The sequence below is a fragment of the Oncorhynchus kisutch genome, linkage group LG14, assembly GCF_002021735.2.
Source record: "Oncorhynchus kisutch isolate 150728-3 linkage group LG14, Okis_V2, whole genome shotgun sequence".
In the NCBI taxonomy this organism is placed as follows: Eukaryota; Metazoa; Chordata; class Actinopteri; order Salmoniformes; family Salmonidae; genus Oncorhynchus; species Oncorhynchus kisutch.
The window spans coordinates 63,802,502-63,814,874 of record NC_034187.2 but is presented as its reverse complement, the minus strand read 5'-3'; the positions used below and the strand labels follow the sequence as shown (position 1 = coordinate 63,814,874).

At 41.5% G+C, this 12,373-nt stretch overlaps 1 protein-coding gene across 1 annotated transcript in view; it reads left to right on the top strand.

Moving 5' to 3' along the window:
• Positions 1–12,373, top strand: part of LOC109904417 (receptor-type tyrosine-protein phosphatase U-like) — a 268,951-nt gene that overhangs the window by 244,620 nt on the left and 11,958 nt on the right. The window contains 1 exon segment of the mRNA XM_031788734.1: positions 11,116–11,265. Coding sequence (XP_031644594.1) covers positions 11,116–11,265 — 150 coding nt within the window.

Genomic DNA, 12,373 nt, shown 5'->3' with positions numbered 1-12,373 from the left:
AGCTGATGTTCTGAAAGAGCTGCAAAATCTGGACCCCTACAACTCAGCAGGGCTGGACCCTCTCTTTCTAGAATTATTGTTTAGAAATTCTAGAAAAATTGTTGCAACCCTTATTACTAGCCTGTTCAACCTCTCTTTCGTATCGTGTGAGATCCCCAAAGATTGGAAAGCTGCCACGGTCATCCCCCTCTTCAAAGGGGAGACACTCTAGACCCAAACTGCTACTGACCTATATCTATCCTACCCTGCTTTTCTAAGGTCTTTGAAAGCCAAGTTAACAAACAGATCACTGACCATCACATATCCCACCTTACCTTCTCCGCTATGCAATCTGGTTTCCGAGCTGGTCATGGGGGCAACTCAGCCACGCTTAAGGTCCTAAACGATATCATAACCGCCTCGCCTGGTTCACCAACTACTTCTCAGACAGAGTTCAGTGTGTCAAATCGGAGTGCCTGTTATCCGGACCTCTGGCAGTCTTTATGGGGGTGCCACAGGGTTCAATTCTCAGGCCAACTCTTTTCTCTGTATACATCAATGATGTCGCACTTGCTGCTGATGATTCTCTGATCCACCTCTACGCAGACGACACCATTCTGTATACTTCTGGTCCCTCTTTGGACACTGTGTTAACTAACCTCCAGATGAGCTTCAATGCCATACAACTCTCTGCACAATTGGTGGCTGACTAAATACTTTTTTGCCCCATTGTACACTGATACAACTCTCCTTCCGTGGCCTCCAATTGCTCTTAAATACAAGTAAAACTAAATGCATGCTCTTCAACCGATCGCTACCTGCACCTACCCGCCTGTCCAACATCACTACTCTGGACGGCTCTGACTTAGAATACGTGGACAACTACAAATACTTAGGTGTCTGGTTAGATTGTAAACTCTCCTTCCAGACCCATATCAAACATCTCCAATCCAAAGTTAAATCTAGAATTGGCTTCCTATTTCGCCAACAAAGCATCCTTCACTCATGCTGCCAAACATACCCTTGTAAAACTGACCATCCTACCAATCCTCGACTTTGGCGATGTCATTTACAAAATAGCCTCCAATACCCTACTCAACAAATTGGATGCAGTCTATCACAGTGCAATCCGTTTTATCACCAAAGCCCCATATACTACCCACCATTGCGACCTGTACGCTCTCGTTGGCTGGCCCTCGCTTCATACTCGTCGCCAAACCCACTGGCTCCATGTCATCTACAAGACCCTGCTAGGTAAAGTCCCCCCTTATCTCAGCTCGCTGGTCACCATAGCATCTCCCACCTGTAGCACACGCTCCAGCAGGTATATCTCTCTAGTCACCCCCAAAACCAATTCTTTCTTTGGCCGCTTCTCCTTCCAGTTCTCTGCTGCCAATGACTGTAACGAACTACAAAAATCTCTGAAACTGGAAACACTTATCTCCCTCACTAGCTTTAAGCACCAACTGTCAGAGCAGCTCACAGATTACTGCACCTGTACATAGCCCACCTATAATTTAGCCCAAACAACTACCTCTTTCCCAACTGTATTTAATTTTAATTAATTTATTTATTTTGCTCCTTTGCACCCCATTATTTTTTTTATTTCTACTTTGCACATTCTTCCATTGCAAAACTACCATTCCAGTATTTTACTTGCTATATTGTATTTACTTTGCCATCATGGCCTTTTTTGCCTTTACCTCCCTTCTCACCTCATTTGCTCACATTGTATATAGACTTGTTTATACTGCATTATTGACTGTATGTTTGTTTTTACTCCATGTGTAACTCTGTGTCGTTTTATCTGTCGAACTGCTTTGCTTTATCTTGGCCAGGTCGCAATTGTAAATGAGAACTTGTTCTCAACTTGCCTACCTGGTTAAATAAAGGTAAAATAAAATAAAATAAAATAAATACATTTATAAGGCCATATTGGGTAAAATGCCATTTTATCTTTTTTAGTCAGGTCAGTAAATAAATATCAATGATGGTCCCATTCTGATTTGCTTCTAATAGTACCAAAAATTAGAACAGGTCATGGTAGAAATAGTTTTAGTTACTTAGCACCGTGGTCCTGGAATTCTCTCCTGAACATTTTAAAATGTGATGATCTAGTTTCGTTGGTGGAGTTTAAACACTTCATCGATGTATATATCATAGAAGGGTGTAATTGTTCTCAGGCCAGCTGTTTTTAGACAAGATGTTTGTGTTTTTTTAAATGTAAAATGTTTGTTGTACTGTATGTGTGTATATAGTTTTGTTTAATGTTGTGTTAGTGTATGTAAGTTGTTTTGTCTGAAACGTTGTTCCCCCTGCTGCAATTGGACCAGGTCTCTCTTGGAAAAGAGATGCTATCTCAATTAAATAAAACCTGGATAAATAAAGGTAAAATAAACTAACTTCCCTGAAAAGTTGCATATCGCGGGGGCTATTTGATGCTGATACCGTACGCCACAGGATGTTTTTTTGCTGGTCAAGGTCAGTCAGGTCTGGAGAGAACCACAGGCTATATCTGTTCCTGGTTCCATTTTTTTTGAATGGGGCATGTTTATTTAAGATTGTGAGGAAAGCACTTTTGAAGAATAACCAGGCATTTTCTACCGACAGAATGAGGTATAATAATGAAGATAAAATGTGTTTTCTTTTGGGTAATTACAACATAAACATGTTTAAAAGTGGGAACCACTAACTGAAATGACTTTTTGAATAGTTTATACGGCAGCTATCTGTATTCCCTCGTCTATAAGCCCACCAGAGAGACCAGTTCATCTGTATTCCCTCGTCTATAAGCCCACCAGAGAGACCAGTTCATCTGTATTCCCTCGTCTATAAGCCCACCAGAGAGACCAGTTCATCTGTATTCCCTCGTCTATAAGCCCACCAGAGAGACCAATTCATCTGTATTCCCTCGTCTATAAACCCACCAGAGAGACCAGTTCATCTGTATTCCCTCGTCTATAAGCCCACCAGAGAGACCAGTTCATCTGTATTCCCTCGTCTATAAGCCCACCAGAGAGACCAGTTCATCTGTATTCCCTCGTCTATAAGCCCACCAGAGAGACCAGTTCATCTGTATTCCCTCGTCTATAAGCCCACCAGAGAGACCAGTTCATCTGTATTCCCTCGTCTATAAGCCCACCAGAGAGACCAGTTCATCTGTATTCCCTCGTCTATAAGCCCACCAGAGTGACCAGTTCATCTGTATTCCCTCGTCTATAAGCCCACCAGAGAGACCAGTACATCTGTATTCCCTCGTCTATAAGCCCACCAGAGAGACCAGTTCATCTGTATTCCCTCATCTATAAGCCCACCAGAGAGACCAGTTCATCTGTATTCCCTCATCTATAAACCCACCAGAGTGACCAGTTCATCTGTATTCCCTCGTCTATAAGCCCGCCAGAGAGACCAGTTCATCTGTATTCCCTCGTCTTTAAACCCACCAGAGAGACCAGTTCATCTGTATTCCCTCGTCTATAAGCCCACCAGAGAGACCAGTTCATCTGTATTCCCTTGTCTATAAGCCCACCAGAGAGACCAGTTCATCTGTATTCCCTCGTCTATAAGCCCACCAGAGAGACCAGTTCATCTGTATTCCCTCGTCTATAAACCCACCAGAGAGACCAGTTCATCTGTATTCCCTCGTCTATAAGCCCACCAGAGAGACCAGTTCATCTGTATTCCCTCGTCTATAAGCCCACCAGAGAGACCAGTTCATCTGTATTCCCTCATCTATAAACCCACCAGAGTGACCAGTTCATCTGTATTCCCTCGTTTATAAGCCCACCAGAGAGACCAGTTCATCTGTATTCCCTCGTCTATAAACCCACCAGAGAGACCAGTTCATCTGTATTCCCTCGTCTATAAGCCCACCAGAGAGACCAGTTCATCTGTATTCCCTTGTCTATAAGCCCACCAGAGAGACCAGTTCATCTGTATTCCCTCGTCTATAAACCCACCAGAGAGACCAGTTCATCTGTATTCCCTCGTCTATAAGCCCACCAGAGAGACCAGTTCATCTGTATTCCCTTGTCTATAAGCCCACCAGAGAGACCAGTTCATCTGTATTCCCTCGTCTATAAGCCCACCAGAGAGACCAGTTCATCTGTATTCCCTCGTCTATAAACCCACCAGAGAGACCAGTTCATCTGTATTCCCTCGTCTATAAGCCCACCAGAGAGACCAGTTCATCTGTATTCCCTCGTCTATAAGCCCACCAGAGAGACCAGTTCATCTGTATTCCCTCGTCTATAAGCCCACCAGAGAGACCAGTTCATCTGTATTCCCTCGTCTATAAGCCCACCAGAGAGACCAGTTCATCTGTATTCCCTCGTCTATAAGCCCACCAGAGAGACCAGTTCATCTGACACTCTTATTGATCATATTTGTACAAATTCTTTGAATAATGTGGCTAATACAGGTAGGTATACTTTATAATGACCTCTCTGAACATTTTCCAATTTTCCACTTCTCTTTGGGAGCTGGAAATGAACAGATGGGTATGATTAACAGCAAGGGTAGAATATTTAACAAAAGTAATTGTGAGCACTTTAAGATGTTGTTTGATGATATTTCAAGCCGATGTGGAGTCTGCTTACCAGACTTTTCTCACATCTTTCAATTCTGTATTTCACCACTGCTTTCCCTTAGTTAAATCATGTAAGAGAGCAGCAGAGGGGTTCTGGAATCTCTGGTTTCCAACCGGGCTCAAACAAATAACTAGTTGTATAAATAGTGTCTCACAAAGCCCTTTCTTCTGAATTCTGCACATTAGAAAAAGTATAAGAGAACATTTACTCACCTAATATATTTTTTTCTATCAACTTCCAAGAATCCTTAAATAATATGAAGTCAACTTGGAAAATCATCTATCAAATGTTGAATAGGAAAAAGGCATCTAGAACTATTCCATCTCAATGTATTGTTGGAAATAAGACCTATAGTGATCCTGATGTTATTTCATGTCAATTGAATCACTTTTTTGTGAATGTGAGTTCCTCTGTCAAAGAAAATAGAGAAAACTGAAGGAAATCCCTTGGATTACATTAAGGGACATTTCCCTTCTCTGCTTCAGTTTCAGCTTTCTGATGTAATGGAGCTAATTGGTAACTTATAGATATCAGCAGTAGATCATGAAGAGTTTGGAGCCTGGAATCAGTGTCTTCCTCGATTACAGAGCCTCCAACATATATATTTACCAAATCAATGCAAACTGGTATTATTCCTAAAGATTTGAAAATGTCCAAAGTTATTCCAGATAGTTTAGAAACTATCACCCAATATCTGTACTACCATGTTTTTCAAAAATCCTAGAAAAATTGGTGTTTAAGAGAATGTTGAAACATTTAAATCAGCACTGTATTCTACAAATATACATTTCGTAAAAACAACTCCACAGATATGGGTGGCTCTTTTGCAACTTGTAGATGAAGTCTTTGCAGCCCTGAACAACAATGAATACGCTCTTGTCATCTTTTTAGATTTATCGAAAGCATTTGACAGGGTTGATCATAAAATATGACTTTCTAAATTGCATTATTACAGTTTTCATGATTATACATACAAACTCAGCAAAAAAAGAAACGGCCCTTTTTCAGGACCCTGTCATTCAAAGACAATTCGTAAAATTCCAAATAACTTCACAGATCTTCATTGTAAAGGGTTTAACTGTTTCCCATGCTTATTAAATGAACCATAAACAATTAATGAACATGCACCTGTGGAACGGTCGTTAAGACACTAACAGCTTATAGACGGTAGGCAATTAAGGTCACAGTTATGAAAACTTAGGACACTAAAGAGGCCTTTCTACTGACTCTGGAAAAACACCAAAAGAAAGATGCCCAGGGTCCCTGCTCATCTGCGTGAACGTGCCTTATGTATGCTGCAAGGAGGCATGCAGATGTGACCAGGGCAATTCATTTCAATGTCCGTACTGTGAGACGCCTAAGATAACACTACAGGGAGACAGGACGGACAGCTGATTGTCCTCGCAGTGGCAGACCACGTGTAACAACACCTGCACAGGATCGGTACATCCGAACATCACACTTGCGGGACAGGTACAGTATGGCAACAACAACTGCCTGAGTTACACCAGGAACGCACAATCCCTCCATCAGTGCTAAGACTGTCCGCAATAGGCTGAGAGAAGCTGGACTGAGGGCTTGTAGGCCTGTTGTAAGGCAGGTCCTTACCAGACATCACCGGCAACAATGTTGCCTATGGGCACAAACCAACCAACGCTGGACCAGACAGGACTAGCAAAAAGGGCTCTTCTGACGAGTCGCGGTTCGGTCTCACCAGGGGTGATGGTTGGATTTGCGTTTATCGTTGAAGGAATGAGCGTTACACCGAGGCCTGTACTCTGGAGCAGGATCGATTTGGAGGTGGAGGGTCCGTCATGGTCTAGGGCGGTGTGTCACACCATCATCTGACTGAGTTTGTAGTCATTACAGGCAATCTCAACACTGTGTGTTACAGGGAAGACATCCTCCTCCCTCATGTGGTACCCTTCCTGCAGGCTCATCCAGACATGACCCTCCAGCATGACAATGCCACCAGCCATACTGCTCGTTCTGTGCGTGATTTCCTGCAAGACAGGAATGTCAGTGTTTTGCCATGGCCAGCGAAGAGCCCGGATCTCAATCTCATTGAGCACGTCTGGGACCTGTTGGATCGGAGGGTGAGGGTTAGGGCCAATCCCCCCCAGAAATGTCTGGGAACTTGCAGGTGCCTTGGTGGAAGAGTGGGGTAACATCTCACAGCAAGAACTGCCAAATATGGTGCAGTCCATGAGGAGGAGATGCACTGCATTACTTAATGCAGCTGGTGGCCACACCAGATACTGACTGTTACTTTAGATTTGTATCCCCCCTTTGTTCTGGATCACATTATTCAATTTATGTTAGTCACATGTCTGTGGAACCTGTTCAGTTTGTCTCAGTTGTTGAATCTTATGTTCATACAAATATTTACACATGTTCAGTTTGCTGAAAATAAACGCAGTTGACAGTGAGAGGATGTTTCTTTGTTTAATTGGTTATATAGTTATGATTATGGTAGAGAACAATGTCTTTATGCAGACAGCTGTGCATCTACCAGGGCCAAGATATCCTGTGGTGTGTCACAGGATTTGATAATTGGACCTTTGTTATTCCTAATCTATAACAATGGTCTTGCTGCTGTGTCTTCTACCTTCCCCTTCTGTTTGCTGATGATACCAACTTGATTTTATCACCCCAGAATTTTGACTCACTAATTAATGAAGCCAACTCAGGCATGGCCAAATTTTCTGAATGGCACCAGATTACCAAATGATCAAAATCCAACTTTATTGTATTCACTAGTAATAACTAGTAATAAGAAATATTGTTTAAAAAAAGCCAGAATCCCAGTTGGTGGGAATGAAATTGAACAAGTCACATCCACTAGATTCCTCAGAGTTCGAATTGATGAAAAGTTATCCTGGAAAGATCATATTAAACTTTCCTGTAGCAAAGTGATGACATATGTTGGTATCATCAGAAAAATGTGTGGTTTGGTTCATCAGGCTTGCTTCCTAACTGAAATCAAATCAAATCAAACTTTGTCACACGCACCGAATACAACAAGTGTATACTTTACAGTGAAATGCTTAATTACAGGCCCTTAACCAACAGTGAAGTTCAAGAAGAAGAAAATATTTACCAAGTAGACTAAAATAAAAAAGTAACACTATAAGAATAACAATAATGAGGCTATATACAGGGGCACCGGTACCGAGTTAGAGTGCGGGGTTACAGTCTAGTTGAGGTAATCTGTACATGGAGGTCGGGGCGAAGTGACTATGCATAGGTAACAAACAAACCAACAAACAGCGAACAGCAGTTTCCAAAAGGGAGGGGGTGGCAATGTAAATTGTCCGGTGGAGATTTTATGAATTGTTCAGCAGTCATGGCTTGGGGGTAGAAGCTGTTAAGGAGCCTTTTGGTCCGCTCCAGGACCGCTCCGGTACCACTTGCCGTGCGGTATCAGAGAAAACAGTCTATAAATTGGGTGAATGGAGTCTCCGACAATTTTATGGGCTTTCCTCTGACACGCCTATTATGTAGGTCCTGGATGGCAGGAAGCTTTGCCCCAGTGATGTACTGGGCCGTTCGCACTACCCTCTGTAGCGCCTTATGGTCAAATGCCGAGCAGTTGCCATACAAGGAGGTGATGCAACCGGTCATGATACTCTCGATGGTGCAGCTGTATAATCTTTTGAGGATCTAGGGACCCATGCCAAATATTTTCAGTCTCCTGCGGGGCAAAAGGTGTTGTCGTGCCCTCTGTCGTGCCCTCTTCTGTCTTGGTATGTTTGGACCATGATAGTTCGTTGGTGATGTGGACACCAAGGAACTTGAAGCTCTCGACCCGCTCCACTACAGCCTTGTCGATGTCAATGGGGGCCTGTTTGGCCCGCCATTTCCTGTAGTCCACGATCAGCTCCATAGTCTTGCTCACATTGGGGGAGAGGTTGTTGTCCTGGCACTACACTGCCAGTTCTCTGACCTCTTCCCTATAGGCCGTCTCATCGTTGTCGGTGATCAGGCCTACCACTGTTGTGTCATCAGCAAACTTAATGATGGTGTTGGAGTTGTGTTTGACCACGCACTTGTGGGTGAACAGGGTATACAGGAGTATGGGTTTCCCTTTGTAGTCCGTAATAGTTTTCAAGCCCTGCCACATCCGACGAGTGTCAGAGCTGGTGTAGTAGGATTCAATCTTAATCCTGTATTGACGCTTTGCTTTTTTGATGGTTCATCCATCTGAGGGCATAACAGGATTTGATAATTTCTTATAAACTTCCGGATTAGTCGTCCGTACCATGAAAGCGGCAGCTTGAGCTTTAAGCTCGATGCGGATGTTGCCTGTAATCCATGGTTTCTGTTTCGGATATGTACGTACAGTCACTGTGGGGACGACATCATCGATGCACTTATTGATGAAGCCGATGACTGAGGTGGTGTATTCCTCAATGCCATTGGATGAATCCCGGAACACATTCCAGTCTGTGCTAGCAATACAGTCCTGTAGTGTAGCATCCGCGTCATCTGACCACTTCCGTATTGAGCGAGTCAATGGTTCTTCCTGTTTTAGTTTTTGCTTGTATGCAGCAATCAGGAGAATATAATTATGGTCAGATTTGCCAAATGGAGGGCGGGGGAGAGCTTTGAAAGCATCTCTGTGTGTGGAGTAAAGGTGGTCTGGGTTTTTTTCCCCCGGGTTGCACATGTGACATGCTGGTAAAAATTTGGTAAAACTGATTTAAGTTGGCCTGCATTAATGTCCCTGGCCACTATGTACGCCGCTTCTGGGTGAACATCTTCTTTGCTTATGGCCTTATAGAGTTAGGTTGTGTTTCGGAGGACGCATGACTCTGGACCTTCGTCTCTCCCGAGCCCGTATGGGAGTTGTAGCGATGAGACAAGATAGTAACTACTAAAAAAAACAATTGGATACTACGGAATTGAGGCGAAAAAAGGGGGGAAAAAAATACAAAATAAAATAAAATAAGTTACACAAAATGCTAAAATAAATAAAAAAATAGCACAATTGGTTGGGAGAATGTAAAACACCAACCATGTTCTTCTGCACCATCTTTGCAATATACTATAGTTCTATACTATAGCTCTATACTATAGTTCTATACTATAGTTCTATATGCTATAATATACCAAACTCTATACTATTGAATAAGTTACCCAACTATTTAATTTACTCTAATATTGTCTGGGCCAGTACATATGCCTCCTACCTACAGAAATGACTCATTGTACAAAATACATTTGCAAGACCTCTTCACCTCTTCTATTTATCTGGCTCCATCCAGGCTGTGATTGGATGTAAAATACATGTAAAATTAAAATAAATTAAAATAAAATCTACATTTGTTTAAGAAACTCAATATCTTGTCTATTTGCGACATTAATGTACGCCAATTATGCACTTTTATCTATAAATGCTCATACCTCCCAGAAAGTTTACCTGAACCCCCACTGCCGCACCTCACATAGTCAATTCTCTATCAGATATAGAGGTACCATAAGCTGGAGTTCTTATCTTCACATTGCCAAAACATCATCATCCATCAATAACTTCAAGCGAAGACTGGGGGTCAGTCTGATGAACCAAACTACTCAGTAATCTCCTCCATAGCCAAACTCTCACACACTCACATGCACACATGCAGAATCACATTTAAATACATTTATTTTTTGTGATTACTGATCAATTTATTTCTGTTCTAACAAACTCTTTTTTTTTTTTTACTGATATATTGTATTTCGATTTTTTTTTGTGGTGTGGTTTTCATATAAGCCCTTGGGCTTCCAACCATACCTGCACACTATGTTCTTTTATTTGTTCATATCTGTATTGTCTTTCAGTTGTTTTCTTTGTTTCAAATCAATTATAAAATAAAAACGTAATGTTGTTATATCAACTAGGAATTCATCAAGAATTCATTGAAATATCAGGGATCAACCGAGGTAGATTATGATGTAGACTCCCTTTCCATGCCTGCTGAATGTGTCTGTACTGCTGTTTTGTCTTCAAATCTTACTGATGTTGCTGTTTTCAAACCTCACTTTGAAACCTGTTTACCAGTCTAATACGGCTATAATTAGATTAAATCGAGAAAGACTCTTTTTGATGTGATGATCAAATAAAATATGCATCCTCATTAATGCTATTTCAATTCAGGTCACTGATATTCTTTGTACTCCAAGATGTCAAAACAAATGTACCAGCTAATTGCATTGAATAGACTAATATTTAGGCTATATAGCATGGGTTGGGCATTTGGGATTTTGGCTCTTTTGATGTATGTTCTAACACCCTCTCCTTTTCCATTTTTTAGATTGTTAACGATTAGCAAAACAACGTTTGTGTGTGGGCATAGCGATGTGATGAATGTTGACATTTCTAACAATTAGTCGACATTAACAACAGTAATCAAAGCCCAATGTTACACCCCCTCCCCCCCCGCAAACCTCTAGCAATTATGGTTCTATTATCAAAACAAGATAAGAGGCGTTTCTTGTTAGTTTCTCAATCTCACTGTCTTGTCTCTACCTTCCTCCCCCCATCCCCCCTTCCTCCCTCTCTCAGGAGCAGTATGTGTTCATCCACGATGCCATTCTGGAGGCCTGTCTGTGTGGAGAGACAGCTATACCAGTTATTGAGTTTGCTCTGACCTATAAGGAGATGCTGAGGGTTGACTCACAGAGCAACACCTCCCAGCTACGAGAGGAGTTCCAGGTTAGACTAGTAGGACGTTTTGTTTTAGCAACCAGAAACTATCTGACTAGATAACAACTGGGTTTGGACTTCTTTCCCATTACGTCTTGATGTCCTCGATATGTTTTGTAAAGAAAATGGTTGAAGTTTATGTTTATTCTAACAGTGGAACACATTTCACATAATAATGATGTTATTCTCTTACTGGTACTAGTGTTAATGGTGCAAACTTAGATCCACTAACTCTCACCAAAACACTAGTCATGGCACAGTACAGTACCATGGCCTTAGCTGTATTCATTGTCTATTGCAGCAGTCTGAGATTGTAAATGGCATATTTCTGTATATTACAGTAATTCCTATTTCTGTATGAGATTACTTTAGTTCATCTGACTAGATGGATCGTCCTCCTTTTCCATTTTATTGACACAAATCATTAGTGACCTTTACCATGCATAATTACAGCTACTTATCTCTTTCAGACCAGGCTATTGAATACATTCATGATGGTTATTATAGTCCAATGAAATATCCTCACTGAAATCAGACATTTACAATGCCTCCCAAATGGCACACTATTCCCTGTACAATGCACTAGTTTTGAGTCCTATTGCCTCTGGTCAAAAGTAGTACACTACATAGGGAATAGGGTGACATTTAATTTAAGATTATAATTTAAACTAGTACTGTATCTGCAAGATGTAATCCTGATGCAATGTAAGTTAGTAATAATTATAATGCACCATTCATACAGTCAAACTTAATAGGGAGTTAATAAGTAACACAATACACAGCAAGCTAAATATTCAGTTTAATTTCCCCTCCAATTTCAATTCCCAAAGCCTCATAATGTGCTTATTTATAATGCATGTGGTTTGCGATTAAACGTGTTTTTATCTTTTAAGCCCCTTCATAGTATTTGACTGATGCTAAATGTGTTTGAAAGTTTTAGCCAGATGATGATTAGACAGTTGTCTGTCTCTCTCTCTCTCGCTCTCTCTTTCTTTCTCGCTCTCTCTCTTTCTCTCTCTCGCTCTCTCTCTTTCTCGCTCTCTCTCTTTCTCTCTCTCTTTCTCTCTCTCACTCTCTCTGTTTCTCTCTCTCTTTCATCTCTCGCTCTCTCTCTTTC